Here is an 18,849-nt window from a genome sequence, read left to right on the forward strand (position 1 = left end):
GATGAAGTTTCCTTCAGTGACTTGTTCACTTTCCCGGCTGTCACCAGGGGCCTCCACAACTTTCCCTACAGTAGTATCTTGTTCACGTGTGTTCCAGTGCTTTGAGTGGGCGAACAAGTTGTGAAATTATACCTAGTGCTGGGATTTGTGCATAACACAGGTGGGATATCAATAGCAACAGCAATAATTAATACTACTGCTAAGTATAACATACAGCTGGCATCAACTGAGTGCAGACTGTATGCTGGTCACTTCTAATGCTTCTGATGCATGATATGAGATATCCTGTCAACCCTAACTGTAACCCTAACCTTTCTTAGGAGATAGACACCACAAAGTCTCCCATTTTACAAAAGCTATCACTTAGGCTCAAAGAGGTCAAGTAACTCGCCCAAGATCATACGGGAGGTAAGGCCAGAGCAGAAACTGTCCTCCTACCTGTGTCCATGGCCCCTTTCTTTGCTGGCCTTTAGTGCCTCCCAGTGAACAAAAGGGGAAATACAGGACACATGCAAGAGATGATAGTTACTGAGCCATTGTCTGGGTCAGGAGACAGAGTTCATCGTTTCCTAGGCAATCGTGTCCATGCCCTTCTCTCTGAGAACCCTCTATGTTAGCCCACACCTGTCCTCTGAGCTGCAGACTTCCATTCCCAACTACCTACTGGACACCTTCATGTCGATGTCTCATGGGCACCTAAAAGGTGACATGTGCAAAACGGAGCGCTCATTTTACCCCCATAAACCTGTCCTTCCCCCATCTCACCATCTTTCTAGCCTCAGCAATGGCCACACCAGCCACTTCACTAGAGTCTGGAACCTGGGAATCACCCCTGATTCTTCTCTCTCTCCCCATATCCAGTCTATCACCAACTCCTGTTTATTTCCATACAGAGTTTGTCCCTAGTCTATCCACTTCTTGCATCTTTGTTATCTGCTCAAGGTTTCCACACCACTCTCTCCCACTGGGATTGGAAGTAATACTAACAGTATTACCAAGGCTTATAATTAGGATGGCTGTACTTCCTGGTTTGCCCAGATCAGTCTTGATTTTCACTAATTGATCCTGTTGTGGCTCAGTGGTCACCAATTAACTATTTTTAGTGCTTCTCTCCCTCTCAAGTGCATCAGTTTGGACCTCAGGTAGTATGGTCACCCAAGCTATGAGGCCTCCATGATCCACCCAACCCATCTCTTCAGCTTTATTCCCATTAGGATCACTATGCTGACCACATTGTCCCCATCTCAGGCCACTTCAAGCTCTTTCCCAAGTCAAGAATTGGCTTATCTTGTTCCTGCCTGTGACACTCTCCTGCCCAGTTTTCACACAGCTGGCTCCTCTCAGGTCCCAGCTCAAATGTCCCTTCCTCACGAGGGGAGCCACCCTCCGAATATGTCTCCTCTGTGCCTTTCATAAGGCACTTTCTTTCTTCATTTGTTTATGGTGTATCTCCATGACTAGAATCAAAAGCCCACAGAGACAGGGATCATCCCCTTCTTTCCCCCTGCTGTATTACTAGCAGTGAGAATAGGGCATTACACAGGATGGCTGCTCAATATTTGTTGAAAGACAGCAAATCACTGACTGGCTGGCTGGATGAATGGATGGATATATCATCCTGAGCTCAGAAGAAGTTTACAGAATAAGAGGGTCCACTAGGACTTGAGATTTAGGAAAGGGATTTTGAGGGAATGAAATGAAGAAGAAATGTTTAACTACCATCTTGACCACTTCCCTTCGGCTATTCTTACTCTACCCTTTGCAATACCACCATGACCCCCTAAACATGTATATCTTCTCCAGTTTGGACTCCACACCAGTTCCTATGAGGTTCAGAGAGCTGTCCTGGCCAAACTCAAGCAGTTAGAGCCAGGGTGAGGGTGTTTGTTGTTCTGCCCGGACACTATGCAGGAATTCAGAGGTTAGGCTCCAGGGTCAGAGTATTTGGTCTGAGGCAACCCACCTCTGCCACTTATTGGTAGTATTACTTTAACCCAGTCACTCAACCTCCCTGTGCTTCAGTTACCACCTCTGTAAAGTGGGGGTGCGAACTGCACCCACCCTAAAGCCTGTTGTGAGGGTTTAATGCAATAATGCATGTGAAGCACTTAACCCAGTGCCCAGCACCTAGTAAGAGCTCTGTACATTTTCTCCTAATAATAGAAACACTGATAGTGCTTTTGCCAGCACATTACTGTCCCCATGGTCACCACCAGTGGACCAACACAGCTCTCACCTTGATCTGAAGCTGATACCATTCCTGAACTCTTCTGCTCAGGCCCACAGCGGTCACTAGCCATCCATCAGGGGTCACTTGGAAGGCAGAGCCGTCATTCCCCTTGGTGATTCGGAATGAGTAGGGTGGACCATTCTCTGGGGAGTCCAGGTCACTCAGGATCAGCTGCAGGACTTTGCTACCAATGGGTGAGTTTTCCTGAGATAGACAGTACCAGGAAAGAGCAAAATGAGTTCCAGTCCTTCCTTTTGCATCTTTCTGGATCCCCTCATCTGGGATGAGTCCTCAGAACTCTGGCTGCTCTCAGGTCATGTCTGGACTTCGAGCTATCATTCATTTATTCTGTGAGCCTGTGAATTAGTTGTTGGCTTCGCCAGTCTAGACCAGGAGCTTCCTGAGGGCAGAGCTAAATCTTAGAAACAAAGCCCATTAAGGCAGGAAGGGTCCTTAGAGTCCCTTTATCCTATAGAAGGTGACTTGACCAAGGTCACATAGCTGATATAATTCATGTACATAACTTAGTTAGTGCTTGGGATCCATGTGGAAGTTTTGTGATTCATAGGGTCAACTGAACACCTATAAATGGTTTCCTGCTTAGAAGGATGGAACACCCATCCTTGGATGGAACACCCAACTCAATGAGAAAATTTAAAAATGAGTAAGCATGCAACTAAGAAAAATTGATTCCCTGGGTATAATTCCAGTCTCTGTTCTATAACATAGGGATTCAGTATCTGTATCTTTTTTGCAACAAAATCCTGTCTACAAACAGAATCTTATGGACAGAAATTAATGGTTGCCTATCCAACAGGCATTCCTTCCTTCCTTTCTTACAAAACCTGACTTTTGTGGGGTGGCAATATCCTCACAAAAGATATGCCCTTATTAAGAGGAGATGGACTGGGACACCTGGGAGGTTCAAGTTGGTTAAGTGTCCAACTCTTGATTTCAGCTCAGGTCATGATCTCAGGGTTGTGAGATTGAGCCCTGCGTCAGGCTCTGCTCACTGGGCATGGAGCCTGCTTAAGATTCTCTCTTCCTCTGCCCCTCCCCACTCATGCTCTCTCCCTCTCCTTCTCAAAAAATAAAAAAAAAAAGGAGAGAGATGGACTGTGATTGGTCTAAGTCAGTTATAAAATCTGATTCCCTGTGCCAGTTTTTGGCGTAATGGTGATCATGTAATCTGATTCTGATCACTGGAGAAGTCAACCAGGTGAGGGTTCTGAGAAACTTTCTTTGATAAAAACAGAGCCTGGGGTGGGGGGAAATCCTTTTCTGTTTGTCTTTGAAGATGGTTAGACAAGGATGTGATGCTGGAGCTGCAGCAGCCATTTTGTAACCATGACAAAGAAGGTGAGGGAATTTCAAAGAAGCTAGCCCAAAGCTGTGATACTGTTTTTCTGCTGAAATAACCAGTTCTGGAATAGAACTTCCCACCATCACACCTTTTGTTATATGAAAAAATAAGCCCTTATTATTTAATGACATTTTAGTCAGATAATCTGTTATTGGCAGTCAAAACATCCTAACTAATAATATACAAACAAATAAAAGTGGAGAGACTCTGTCTGATACATAGCAGGACCCAGGATTCTGCCTTCCTATCCTCTTCCTTACCTCCCTCACCTCTTATGGTCATAATTCCCATTGAATCCCTAGGCCCTCTCCAGATCCCATTTGTAAACCACTGGTATGGTGGAAATAGTTTGGGGATCTGGAAAATCATCTGGTTTTAAATCCCAAATTTGCCACATTCTAGCTAGGGTACATTTCTGCACCTACATTTAAAAAATCTGTAAAGTGGGCGGAGTAGGCCTCCTTATCCACAGGGATATGTTCTAAGACCCCTAGTGGATGCCTGAAAGCATGGATGCTATACATACATCTCTATGATAAACTTTAATTTATCAATTAGGCACAGTAAGAGATTAACAGTAATAACTAATGCCAAAATAGAAAATCATAACAATATACTATAATAAAAGTTATGTGAGTGTGGTCTCCCTCTCTAAAAATATCTGTACTCCCCCATTCTTCTTGTGATGATGTGAGGATAGTAAGATGCCCATGTGATGAGATGAAGTGAGATGAACGACATAGGCACACAGAATGTGTGATGTACATTAGGCTACTATGGACCTTCTGATGATACGTCAGAGAGGGATCATCAGCTTCTGGACTGTGGTTGACTAGGGGTCAGCCTGACTGAAACCACAGAAAGCAAAACCATGGATAAGGGGGGACTACTGTACTACCTGCTTCATGCAGCTATGTGAGTCCCAAATGAGGTACTGGATGTGGAAATGCCTAGCACAGTGCCTGAGTATTTTTAATTCCATCATTCATAGTCCCCTTTAGCAGGCTGTGTTGCCATTAGGGATATCAGTGGCAAGGTCACAGCCACTGTTTTGGTAGACTGATACCAGTGATGAGCACCCTCCACTAGGAGGGAAACGAAGGGAGGAAGGCTTCAGGATGTCTTTGGAAGCTCAAGTGTACCTGGACAGAGGTGCTGTAGTTGAGCTGGAAGAATCTCGGTGGGTTATCATTGACATCAACCACTTGGATAGCAATGTCTGTGTCCTCATGCAGCGGGGGCCGCCCGCTGTCTGTGGCTCGGAGCCTCAGGGAATAGCTAGAAGTCTGTAGCAAGATGCCAGTGGAGAGTTAGCAACAAGACCCCTCAGTTCTGCCCCATGACTCATCACTAATGTTTTCAGAAAAATAAGATGGAGACACTCCCTATGCCCACCTCCACTACCCACCCATGCTATTTTAGGGTCCAGGTTTTGGAGTCAGGAAGAAATAGGTTTGATTTCCAATTCTACCACTTACCAGCTGTGCGAACTTGGGAAGGTGACTAAACATCCGTGAGGATATCAGGACCCACCCCCTAGGATTATTTTAAGGACCAAATGGCACAATGTAATAAAGCACTTAGCAAAGTTCCTGGCACAGAGCAGGTGCTCAATAAATGATAATTTATTATAATGATCTAATGATTCCTGGTCAATAGTAAGAAGCTAGCCTGACCTCCTCCAGTGAAGGTTAAGGGTCACTTAGTCCCTCTCCTGCCTCTGGCCTCACAGGTCATAGAGACCACACAGAGAAAACAAGTGTGGGATGCTGAGGACAAGTCTGGAGAAGTCAGCATGGGGTGTTGACCACAGTTCATCCTCTGGACCTGCATCGGGGCCATATCTCTGCTCTGATAAGCTGAGATTGGGCCCCTCCCACATGACTCACCTGTTCCCAATCCAGGGCCTTGGCCACTTGTAGCTCCCCCTTCTTGGGGTGGACAGCGAAGTGCCCGAGCTGGTTCCCTCCTACCAGGCTGTAGGTGATGGCACTATTTGCAGGTCCATCTTCATCAGTCGCTGACACCTGCAGCAATGGGAGGGTAGTTGTGAATGGAGGGCAAGAGGGACCAGAAAGGAACATTGGCCCCTGGGAGTGTAAGGGGATAGATATGTCCCCATTCCAATGACTGCCATTGGGCTGGCAGTCCCTGGACCACAGTCATCCCTATGAAAGGAATCTCTTCATTTTATATCCTAGTATAGATTTCAGCATGCCATGATTCATTCATTTACTCATTCACTCACACTGACAGGGTACTAGGTCGTGAGCCAGGAGGTGAGGGATGTGCCAAAGTGAAGATGCCCACAGGAAGTTTAATGTCTAATTTTATGGGTAATTCTAATTTGGGGCAAAGTATGATCAGCTTTATGAGAGCACAGAGAATACAGTGATAAATTCTACCTGGGGAGATTAGCAAAGCATCCCTGAGTCTCAGAAGGATAAGGAGGGCTTCTGGGAATAGAGCCAGCATTCCAAGCAGGAGCCCAGAATGTGTGAATGTGCAGAGACTGTTTAGGGAAAGGCACATCTTCCTGTGTGGTTGGAGCATAGGATGCATGTCTGGGAGTGGAAGCAGATTAAGACCAGAAGGCAGAATAAAGAGGGATCATAGAGAACCTTGAATATGGGCATACAGAGTTTGGTTTCACTCTATGTAGCAGGGAGCAATTGCGTGTTTAAATGCAAAGAGGTGTTATTTGGTGCCCCTCCTCCTATACACACACTAATATTCCAGGCCGTTCCCAAACCTTGGAGCCTCTGGCGGTCCTCTGGGGTCTCTCCTATGTCCCGTTCTATCAGTACCTGATCTAGACCTTATCAAACATAGCCCTGAGACCCTCTGTCATGAGAAACAGTTTGGCCAAGTGGCTGCAAGTCAGAGTTAAGTTTATAGTGTATAAATTGATAAACTAACCCATGCTCGTAGACATCTGACAGAGTGGGGGATAAAAGCCCACCCAAGTCCATGCCCCCTGAAGGGCAAAGTTGCAGGTCCTTACTGTGAGCACGACGTCACCCACAATGGCATTCTCTAAGACCCTTGTGCTGTACAGATCCTGGGGGAATCTGGGTCGGTGTTCATTGACATCAGTGATGTTGACCACGATGGTGATCATGTCACTGAGGGAGGAAGAGCCTTTCCGGCTGCATTCTATGGATAGGAAGAACTTGGGGCTTGTCTCAAAGTCCAGGCTCTTGTTGACATACAGGATCCCTGAGGAAACAAGAGATGATGAGAACAATGAAGCATTTGGGACTGCAAAGGCAGAGAGCTGAGGGGTCTTGAGCCAGACCCCAGGAGAGGCAGCTCAACAGGGTTGGGAGAGACAGATCTCCTCCATCATCTCCTCTGTCTCCTCCATAATCTCTTCCATTTTCTCCTCCACCATCTCTACCATGTCCTCCATCTCCTCCTTCATCTCGTCCATCATCTCCTCCTTCCTCTCATCCATCATCTACTCTGTCATCTCCTCCACCATCTCCTTCCTCTCTGTCATCTCCTTCATCTCCATCATCTCCTCCTTCGTCTCTTACATCACCCTCTTTGTTTTCTATTTCGCCATTACCTTCCCCTCCCCTCCCCTTCCATCTCCTCTCATTTTTCTTGCTGTTATTCTCAACAGCAATGTTTCCCTCACTTATTTCTATAATATTTCATTGAAATCTCACTTAAGTCTGTAATATTAAATCTTTCTCATGTAGATCAATAATTCTGTAGAGTAGGAACAACTGTGGTTCCCATTTTCTAGGTGAGTCAACTGATACTCTCAACAGGTAAATGACCTGCCCAAGTTCATCCAGCTAGTAAATGAGAAAACTTAGATTATAAAGAGTTTTATAATACCCCAAATTGTTCAATGAACTACTAGGGCATAGATTTATTTTTCTGAAAATTGGAAAAGAATAAGGACTTATCATGCTGTTCCTGGATAACCAAATATTTAATGGTAGAAAACTCTTCTTTATGAAAGAATTCCAGTTAGTAAATGAATGAGGAATGATAAAATCAGAAGATCACCATTTTGCTGCCCCTAATGAAATAATGTATCTAGGAAATAATCATCTAAGGTTGCTAAAAGCATTAGAAGGACAGCTGACGAAGGACTCTATAATGGATGGGTCAGGCTGACAACACGCAAGCCCATTGTCAATCTTAACCTCAGAAAAAACCTATCAGTTTTATGCCTCCCGACATAGTGACAAGGACAGCCCAGCATCATCTATGAAGCACTGTTGCCACAAAATTAAGCTTGAACCTGATCAAGATCGTTAATCCAAATGTCATTTATAAGAAATATAGGGGCTAAAGAGATATATGACATCAAAAAGATACAGCCAGTATTCAATCCAAAATAGAAAAAGTTCTGCCTGACACATGACCCAAGTTTCATTAGTTAGATGGTGGGGGAAATAGAGAGGGGGAAGAAAATGTTAGAGATTTAAAGAGACTTAAAATACTGCCTATCAATCAAATGCAATTATGTGTGAATGGGGGTGGTGGTGAAGGGCAAATGTGAAATCAGACGGGCACACGTTGACAATTCCTGAAGCTGGGTGATGGGAACGTGGGGTTCATTACACTGTTCTCTCTATTTTTTAGGTTTAAAGTCTCCATAGTACAACCATTTAAAAGTACTGCTTAATGATAAGACAGCTGCTCTGGGAGGTAGACAGTACCATTGCAGGGGTGCTGTGGGGAGGAATCTGACCTGGGCAGCCTCTGAGGCCCTTCCACGGGGTTCTGTGAGTCTGACTTAGACTCTTCTGTGGCTAGGAGGAAAGAAGAGACTGTTTCCTAGTTCTCTTCATGAGAATAAGGGGAAAGTCAGGGGTGCTGGGATATTTGGGAAGGGCTGTAGGAGGGAAGCAGGTAGCCCTGCCCTGGGAAGCTTATGCCCCAGATTCCAGCAAGTGCTTTGTCAGCCAAGGACAGAGAGTGGCCTCAGCCTCCAGGGGCTGGGCCTGAGCTGGGACATCTACAACAGCTACAAACTGTGGAAGGAGAGTGGGTTGCCAAGCATCCTGGGTGGGGATGTGGAGGAATAAAGGGGGTCCCCACAGGAGCCGACCCCAGGGTGGAAGAGGGACTTGGGACCTGGAGAGATGCAGAGTGGAGAAAAACCAAAGGAGTTGTGTCCTGGGAAGGTCTGCATGGGGCACCCCCCCCCCATGTGTGAAGAAGTCACTGTTCCCCAAGACCCAGTGTGTGCAGGTGCATGTAGGGGGTGGGGTTGCCTCAGGCACTGGCTCACCTGTGTGGGCATCCAGGCGGAACCTCCCCTGCTCGTTTCCGCTGACCACGCGGTAGCCGGTCTTCTCGGCAGTGGGGCGAGTAAGGGTGGCCAGCCGCAGCACCTCTGTGCCAAGCTGGGCATCCTCGGGCACCTGCACACTATGCTCAGTGTTCAGGAACACAGGCAGATAGTCATCGAGGCCTACCACTGAGACAGTGACTGTGCCCAGAGTGGACAGTGGTATCGGGGTTCCCAGGTCAGAGGCACGGACAGTGAGCTCCAGTGCTTCCTGTGGCCTGACCCGTAGTGGCTTCTCCAGCCGAATCACACCTGTGGTGGCCTCAATGGAGAAATGGCCTTCGGCAGAGTCCGTCAGAGAGTAAACCACCTGGGCATTGGCACCTGTGGGGGAGACCAAGGGTATGGTTCATATTGAGAGACCCTCTTCTGGCCCCATCTAGCCACAGGAGGGCCTGGGATGGAGGGTCCCCATAAAGGCTAACATGCTCAGGCTGCGTTAAGAGTGAGAATCTCTCAGTGGGAGATTCTTCACCAGAGGGTTCAAGGCCTCACAGAAAGGTTCCTGGGGGTAGGGCATCTGCAAACCTATAAAATTATCTGAAAATGTTTATGTGGGGATTAGATTCCAAGGCCAGCTCATAAAGTGAAAATTATGCAAGGTCAAAACCATCTATAGCGAGTTCCTTGGTTGTGATAGAACAATTCTATATCTTGACGGTGGTGGTGGTTACACGACACTCTGTGGGATAAGATTGAATAGAACTATACACACAAAGCCATGCACTCACATGCACACATTCAAATGAGTGCATATAAAAACTGGTGAAATCTGAACACGGCTTATAGTCGAGTTACCAGTAATGTCCCAGTACCAATTTCCTGCGACAACTAAAATGCCACCATTGGGGAAAGCTGGGGGAAGAGTGCAGGGGTCTCTCAGTACTATTTATGCAACTTCCTATGAGCCTATAATTATGTCAAAATAAAAAGTTAAGGAGGGGCGCCTGGGTGGCTCAGTTGTTAAGTGTCTGCCTTCGGCTCAGGTCATGATCCCAGGGTCCTGGGATCGAGCCCCGTGTCTGGCTCCCTGCTCCGCGGGAAGCCAGCTTCTCCCTCTCCCACTCCCCCAGCTTGTGTTCCCTCTCTTGCTGTGTCTCTCTCTGTCAAATAAATAAAATCTTAAAAAAAAAAAAAAGTTAAGGAAACACACATACCCATGGAAAGTTCTTAGCAAATCAAAACACACAGTGTTTCTTCACCTTTGACTCAGATTCTATTACGTTCTTTGGTTGTGTAACTAGATGAAGCATTAGTGGTCTCTGTGTATGAAGAACACCAGTACCAAATGCTCAGCCGTGAGATCCTCACCCAGTGGGAGGAGTGCGGGCTCTGAGCCTGAGGGAATCACATCTCACATACACATGGGACATACACCCTTTTGGTGGAATGGTGGCAGGAACTGCCTATTAGAATAGGGGAATTTACATAAATTAAATACACATACCATGCACTTCCCCCATATATACATTTTTCTGGAGAGACCATAATTTTTCTAGAGAGAGGGAGCTTCTGGTCAGGCCACATTTGGAATATCTGAGTGGAATATTTGGATTAGAATTATAACAGTTTTGAAGGGTTAATGGTAAACTGGTACAAGGGCCACAGGATGTGTCCTAGAAAGAGGGTGTGAGCAGAAGCATGTAATGGAAGAAACTAGGTCTCCTTCACCCAGAAAGGAAAGCTTGGGGCTGGAGCAGATAATCACCACCTGCCCACCTTGGAAGGGCTGTCATGGGCAGAAGTCTAGGAGATGTGTGTGACTACAGGAGGCCGGACAAGGACTGGTGGGTGCCAGCTCAAAATACGTAGCACCTGATAATTATCTGAGGTACCACAGAAGGTCGGTAGGGAGCTGCTAGGAAGTAGGGTGGTACCATGGAAGGTAGGTGAGTAGTTGCCTAGGAAGTAGGGAGCTTCCTGTCCCTAGGAGTGTGCAATTACGAGCTAGTGAGCACTACAGGGCCTTGTAGCTGTTAGATGCCTCTGCTCTATTTGCCCTCTCTAGAACCCCTACATCCCTCCAAAAATCTCCCATCTCCTTCAATGCCAAGCAAAAACTCAAGAAAATTGGACATATGTACTGTATATATAAAAATATATATACACATATATATGCACACACAAAATGCTTCACGGTGGCAGAAGTTATAATTGGTACAATATGGAACAAATACTCGTGCATGAATCTAATTTGCCTTGTCAATTCTAAAGAAAAGGAATTAACTCTAGTGCAAATAATGTCATTAAAATTCAAATGCAAAATACTGAAAGTGATTCCACTTTGTTGTCTAGAAAATGAATCAAGGAATTTAATAGGCTTAATAGAGTTTGTGCCAAAAATTCCTTTCTTGTGACAAATTATTTGGAGTTGAATAGTTCCGACTGGCGTATTTCAGATTAGATGTTTGTATTTTAAGTGTCCTTGAGGGTAAATGGCAGAATTGAAAGGGCTCCAGGCCTGACAGCCAGTGAGAATCAATGAGGCTGAAAGGCCCTGTACCGGCCTCAAAACATTGCCCAAATCTTTTGTCACCTAGCACTTAGGTATGTGGTTTGTGGGCAAACATTTTCCTCTTGTGAGTGTTCATACATTCAGCAAGGAGACAGAGTCCTTGCTACGTCCCAGAGCCAAACCCTCACCCCAGGTGACCCTGTGAGCAAATGGCCTCCAATCCTTCTCCTCCTCACCTTGGTCAGGATCCCGAGCCAACACCACAGCCACAGGGGTCTTAACTGTGGTGTTGTCGAAGACAGCCACAGCACAGTGGCTGGGGAAGAAATGGGGGGCGTTGTCATTCACGTCCTCCACATGGAGGATCACGTCTGCCTGGCACGATTGGCCACCTCCATCCGTCGCCTTGGCAACAAGGCTATACGTATCCTTCTTCTCGCGGTCCAGGGCTGTAAGGGTGGTCAGCTCCCCTGGCCGGAGAAACGACAGCAGGTGAGGTTTCCCTGGGGGACATTACTCCAGCACTTGCATTCTAGGTATCTATGCGAGACAACCACAGGCACACAGGGGTTTGTCACTTTGTGACAAAAAGGGGTTAAAGAAAAGGGGTCAGTCCTACCTACATACAGTTAGGAAAGAAGTTCAGTCCCACACCTGCCTACCTCTCTAATTCTCCAAATGCACTCCACCCCCCCATCATCGATTTAAGATCCTCACCAACAAGCTACAAAGAGGCACAACATTTTTATTTTTTATTTTATTTTATTTTTTATTTTTTTTAAAGATTTTATTTATTTATTTGAGAGAGAGAGAGAATGAGAGAGAGCACATGATAGGGGTTATGGTCAGAGGGAGAAGCAGACTCCCTGCCGAACAGGGGGCCCGATGCGGGACTCGATCCAGGGACTCCAGGATCATGACCTGAGCCAAAGGCAGTTGCTTAACTAACTGAGCCACCCAGGCGCCCAGGCACAACATTTTTAAAGGGCAAGGAGGCAATTTCTAACAACACATAAACTGTGTTTATCCTTTGGTCCACGATTACACATCTAGGAATATATCCTACAGAATAATCAACCCAAGGATAAAAATGTATATATAAAGATATTCTCTCCAGCATTGTTTATAATAGCAGCATACTGAAAATACCCTGTATGTCTTTCTAAAAGGGACTGATTGAATACATCATGATTTAGCCATACAGTAAAATACTGTGCAACCCAGAAGGAATTATGATAGAGCTTTATGTAATGACTTGTTATAACCTCCAAGGTGTTGCTATGTGAAAAAAAAGTAAGTCACAAAATAATATTCTAGAGTGCTTATCTTTGAGGAGGGGCTGGTTATCATATAGACTTTCCAATTTCTGCATAATACATGCCTGCAGTGTTTGAATTTTTGTAAAATGAGCATGTATTCTTTCCATATTGAGAAAAACCACCCAGTTTTCTTTTTTAAGACCTCACCAATCATCCTGCAGCTGAATAAACAGCAGCAGAGAGAGATTAGGTAACCTACCTGGGGTGACTCAGCATGTCCATGCTGGAATGAGAAAGGACACTGTTGTCTCCTATCTATCCAGACAGCTTCCTGGGACACCATTCTCACCTGCCACCTCCCTGCTCAGGAATCTCCAAGTCATCCTTTGAGCTACTGGTTCCTAGTCAAGTGTCAGCAGCTGGCTCTCTGTGACCTGGGCCTTCTGTGCTGCCTGTCTCCACGCCCTCCCTGTAGCAGCAGGACAGGGATCCCACTGTGGGGCTGCTCTTCCAAAGAAAGCAGACCTCACCCTGTCTTCTCCATCAGACTCTCACAGCCCAACCTCTCCCAGGCATTGGTCGTCTACCCTGCAGGGCTCTCTGCTTCCACCTCTTGCTTTGTCCTCTAATAATAATGACAATGGCAACCACATCTACTGAACTCTTATTATGTACCAGACCTGGGCTAGACTTCTATATACTTCATCTCTTGGGATTTTTACAATAATACATTGAGGTCTGCAACATATGCATGTTGAGATCATGTCCTTGACCATGAAGCTCACCTGCCTAAATCCTCTAGTGGCTCTAAAGGAGGGGTTTGCACCCCCCACCCCCACCCTTTGGCCTCTCTCCTCCCCTCTGTGCACCAGTTTCTGGCCTTCCATCAGGACCTCAGATGTATGCGCTCTTTCCTAAAGCAAAGTCCTTGTATAAATTCTCCTTCTGCCTTGAGCGTCCATCCCTACTACTCCCTTAACTCTGCTCCTAAGCCTCCCTCCCCACTCCTATCGAACCTCCTCTTCCTCCTGCATTTTTTCTTAACTCAACACATTTCAAACCACTGATTCAATGACTGCCTTTCCCATAAGACCCAGATCTTATCTGTCTGTTGATTATGTCCCCACCATCTAGTGCAATGCTTGGCACATGGTACCAATATGTTTGCTGAGTGAATGGATGGATGGGTAGGTGAATTCCTGTTTCTTCTCCAAGGAACCTAACATGGTATTGGGCACTGGTATTCATTAAGTTCTCGGCTTGATCTTGAAGCTCAGGAAACCCACCTGTATGAGGATCCAGCTTAAATTCATCTGCCCCAGGACCATGCAGAGAATATGTGATCTGAGCATTGGTATCAGAATCCAAGTCTGTTGCAGAAACTTTCAGAATGAAGTGTCCTGGAGATATATCTTCACTGACTTTGCCAGTATAGAGAAGCTGGAAACAGAAGACAAAGAAGAGGGAGATTGTGGGAGATACACCTAGATCAAGAGAGAGGCAGAGTGACAGAGAGGGAGACAGAAACAGAGAGATCAGAGAGCAAGATGGAGAGAGGGAAAGAGAAACAGGGCAGGGGTAGAACAAAGAGAAGAAGTTAAACATGCAAGGAAATTGGGATTAAAAACAAGGAGCAGGAGGCGCCTGGGTGGCTCAGTCGTTAAGCGTCTGCCTTTGGCTCAGGTCATGATCCCAGGGTCCTGGGATCGAGCCCCACATCAGGCTCCCTGCTCAGCGGGAAGCCTGCTTCTCCCTCTCCCACTCCCCCTGCTTGTGTTTCCTCTTCGCTGTATCTCTCTGTCAAATAAATAAATAAAGTTAAAAAAAAAAAAAAGGAGCAGGATGACGAGAGGACTAGTCAGAAAAGACAGAATGAGAGAGAAGTTCCACCATTGAAAACCCACACTCAGAGCTAGAAGGACCTACTACCACCTACTCCACAGGGGCCTTTTGAGCTTCTGGATGATGAGATGGGCCTGATATGAGGCATTCTGGAAGATGTCAGGTCAAGCCACTCAGCCCAGGCCAGGCATCTTGGTCTCTGTGGTGAGGCCATGCTGTCACGCTCACCCCCTGCCACACCCCAAGACAGAGCCTTGGCTGTTTGAGTCAGGTCTGGACCCCCATGGCCCACAGGGCCTGTCCTACCCTCCCTCCACTACAGGTACCTTCATAGTAGGGGACATGGCACAAGGGAGAGGCTGGAACTCCTTGGAAGCCCAGTGTTCCTATAGCTGCTGTCTCTGGGTACAGGCTCCAAACAAACTGGTTTCCCCCACTGCAGGATGTGGGTGAGCATGAACCCCTGTATGTGCTCTGGATAAAGGCTTTGGGCCTGGGTGGGATGTGTAGAAATGGACTCCCCAGGCTTCTTCTTCCTGGCTTTAGTGATGTGGTTGACCACCCCTGGGAAGGCCAAGGTGGGCTTGATCCTGGCCTCTTCCAGCAGGGGGAGGATGCAGGCTGGTTGTAAGGATGGCTAAGGGGGAAGAGGAAGAAAGTGTGGCCACCATCCTCCCCAAAAGGGCTGCCCTTCTGAGACCATCCAGAAGGTCGTCATCTTGGATCCTGCAAAGGCATTTTCCATGCCTCCTGATAACATAGGTTCTCTGTTTCTACTATGATTTTATGTGGTTGGAGTGTAAAAGACAGAGGAAGAAAAGGTGATGGAATATATGTATTTTTTTGTGTTAACAATGTCTGGGTTGCATATATGTATGCAAATAAGTGAAGTGTATATACGCAAATGCACATATAAGTATGTTTGTGTGAGTTATATACATATATTTCCATGTATGGATGGGTATACAGATGGATGAATGTTGTGGGTATGTAGGTATATGCTTCTGTATCTGTGTGTATATATGTATAAGTATTTGCATGTATATATAGAGTTGTAGATGAGCCTTTGTGTATGTATATATGGGTGAGTATGTGTAAGTTTGCATTTATGTATATATACTGAATGGCTGGATTTTTTAATGCAAATTTGAATTATTGTAATTTAAAATGTTATAAAAGTAAAATAGTAATAGTTTAACTTTATCTGAAAACTTTGAGGTAATGCAAATCTCCCAAAGTTAAAAATTATTTACTGTATTTAAAAAAATATGTTTAAACACAAAGCTATAGGACAATGATTGTTCATTTATGTCCTCTAAGAACACAGTTCCTTCCCCAACACACACACACATGCACACAAGCATGCACACACACACACCACCACTACCACCACCATTCAACATTTGTTTTCACAGGAAATGTAGGGTTGAATTAAATGAAGTCTTCAACAAAAATGTAACTGCCCTGTCTGCATGTTTGTGTATACATATAACCTCAAGGAGGGCATCTGTGGTGGTCTGTATCACCCATGTAGATGTGGGGATATGCATAATATGGGCATGGGGGCAGTGCAAGGTGTCTCTGGGGGCAGTACTCTTTGGATGTATTTGATAATGAGGCCAAGCTGAGTGGTGGAGGGGTTTTCCCACTGGGCACAGCAGACTGTTTGGAGAATGAAGAAGTTACTTTACTTCTGGATATATTTTGCAGAGAAGTAGACTTTTGAAGGGAGTGTAGGGGGAGAAATATGGACCAAGGGTTCTAAAGAGCTTGGTGATATCCCTATGCCGGGGGTGGAGGGGAGGAATTACCTAGAATGCACCCTGCCGAGGGCACTAGTCTGAGGCTAGCTGGGGAGAAGCAAGGGCTGATCAGTGATGCCCAGCCTCAGAGATCGTCCCCTGAGTCTTCCTCCTTCCTCTTAGCCTTCTTTGCCTCCAATGCCACCTCACCCTCACGAGGCTCTCACCTGTGAGCACTGTGGGCTGTTATCATTGATGTCCAGGACGAAGATCTCTACAAGGACTGAAGCCTGGAACTTGCCATCGGAAGCTGTGATTCTGAGCAAGTACTTGGCCATGTGCTCACGGTCCAGGGTCTTCCTCGAGAAAATCCTCCACTCATCTCCAGCTTGGCTGATGCCAAACTGGCCCAAGGGATCTCCCTCTAAAAAGATGGAACAAAGCTTCCAGAAGTCAAGGAATAGGAATGAACCAGGCTATGTGCCTAAGGTGGCTGCCCAGATGACCCTTTTTTTAGGATTGCTAGGAAAGACAAACATTTCCTTCCTTAACTAGTGACCCACAGTTCTATATTGAGTCAGTTGTTTGGTGTTTTGAAGGTTCTTCTGACTTCAAAAGCCTCCTATTAAGTGGAATTATCACTGTGAGAAGCACCACTCTAAAATATGTAGTTGAGGGGCAGGTTTCTTATTTTTTTGTGTGCTTTGGAAAGCACTGGGGGAAGTTAAAAGGAAGCATATTTCAATTTTGTACAAGAACCTTCTGGTATCTAGTATCTGTTCAACAGTAGGAGAGTGGGAAGTGATCAACAACACTAAGCTCTCTGAGGTTTTACTTTACAAATGAGGATAAGTGGAGGTTCCCATGGATCACTAAGTTTGCTTCTGAGTCATCTTTCCTTGACACCAGTCACTGACAGAGGAGGTGGATTTATGAGATTCCAAGATTCCAGAGTTCCAAGACTCAACTATTCCAGGAATTCATGGTCTATTGACATTCATTCTATTACTCAGAGATGTTAAGACTGTGTTTTTCAGAGTCTGTTATTATAAGATGATAAGATTCTATTTCCCTAAGTTTCCATATTTTGAACGGCTCTGATCCAGGATGTTTCTATAGGAGTCTATGATTCTTGGTTGGAACTTCGGATTCATTAACTTCCTGTCAGAGAGCTGTGACAGCAGAAGGAGCCATATTTATGGGGATGGGATGACATGGAACCCAGGAGAGGGGGAAAGGGACATTGAGAAGTAAAGAAACTCTTTTTGGCCACTGGCTAGCTGGTTCAGCCACTGGACAGGGGTTGGGATAATTTAGGTTTGCAATAGGTATCCATTGGGGAAAATAGCTCATAGGGTGTGGTTTTAATCCCAGACCTCACTCAAGCTTGGAGTGTGACCTTGGTTGAGTTTCTGTCCCTATCTGTGCTTTGGTTTTCCTGTGTGTGAAATGAGGGGATTGAGCTGGAATCATACCTATGGAAGTGTTTTCACTCTGACACTTAAGTCCTGTGACTGACTTAAGGAACATTTCTAGTATCCACACTTGCTCTAGGCAGAATACACTCCACAAGGACAGTCATCTGACAGAGTTTTCAGGGATCACACCATTATTGACATCTTCTCCATCCTCTAGAAGCTAACTGAGAGCAGTTACAGTATCTCCCTTCTATTCTGTCTACTCCACCTAAAGAAATAAGAAATCCTCTCTGCAAAACACTTTCCAATTTATAGGAGGCTCTCAAGAAATTTTTTTAAGTTAAATCTTACCAATCTAACCAAAGAGGCAAAGAATCTGTACTCAGAAAACTATAGAATACTCATGAAAGAAATTGAAGAAGACACAAAGAAATGGAAAAACGTTCCATGCTCATGGATTGGAAGAACAAATATTGTGAAAATGTCTATGCTACCTAGAGCAACCTACACATTTAATGCAATCCCTATCAAAATACCATCAACTTTATTCTGAGAAACAAACTGAGGGTTTTAGAGGGGAGGGGGTGGGGGGATGGGTTAGCCTGGTGTTGGGTATTAAGGAGGACGCGTATTGAATGGAGCATTGGGTGTTATACTCAAACAATGAATCATGGAACACTACATCAAAAATTAAGGATGTAATGTATGGTAACTAACATAACATAATAAAATAAAATAAAATAAAATAAAAATACCATCAACTTTTTCACAGAAATGGAACAAATAACCCTAAAATTTGTATGGAACAAGAAAATACCCCAAGTAGCCAGAAGAATGTTGAAAAAGAAAAGCAAAGCTGATGGCATCACAATTCCAGACTTCAAGCTCTATTACAAAACTGTAATCATCAAGACAGTATGGTACTTGCACAAAAACAGACACATAGATCAATGGAACAGAATAGAGAGCCCAGAAATGGACCCTCAACTCTATGGTCAACTAATCTTCAACAAAACAGGAAAGAATGTCCAATGGAAAAAAGACAGTCTCTTCAACAAATAGTGTTGGGAAAATTGGACAACCCATGCAGAAGAATGAAACTGGGCCATTTCCTTACACCACACACAAAAATAGACTCAAAATGGATGAAAGACCCTAAATGTGAGACAGGAATCCATCAAAATCCTTGAGGAGAACAAAGGCAGCAACCTCTTTGACCTCAG

General features: G+C 45.3%; 1 protein-coding gene across 1 annotated transcript in view; it reads right to left on the reverse strand.

The window, feature by feature from the left end:
* FAT2 (FAT atypical cadherin 2) overlaps positions 1-18,849 on the reverse strand; it is a 63,415-nt gene that overhangs the window by 17,208 nt on the left and 27,358 nt on the right. The window contains exons 10-17 of the mRNA XM_081825654.1: positions 16,436-16,632; positions 13,911-14,064; positions 11,602-11,835; positions 8,851-9,234; positions 6,598-6,812; positions 5,483-5,620; positions 4,736-4,879; positions 2,237-2,434 (exon numbers count right to left, since the gene is read on the reverse strand). Coding sequence (XP_081681780.1) covers positions 2,237-2,434; positions 4,736-4,879; positions 5,483-5,620; positions 6,598-6,812; positions 8,851-9,234; positions 11,602-11,835; positions 13,911-14,064; positions 16,436-16,632 — 1,664 coding nt within the window. The remainder of the gene's footprint in view (positions 1-2,236; positions 2,435-4,735; positions 4,880-5,482; positions 5,621-6,597; positions 6,813-8,850; positions 9,235-11,601; positions 11,836-13,910; positions 14,065-16,435; positions 16,633-18,849) is intronic.

The sequence above is a fragment of the Leptonychotes weddellii genome, chromosome 7 (genome assembly GCF_054177405.1).
Source record: "Leptonychotes weddellii isolate Sample4059 chromosome 7, ASM5417740v2, whole genome shotgun sequence".
Lineage (NCBI taxonomy): Eukaryota > Metazoa > Chordata > Mammalia > Carnivora > Phocidae > Leptonychotes > Leptonychotes weddellii.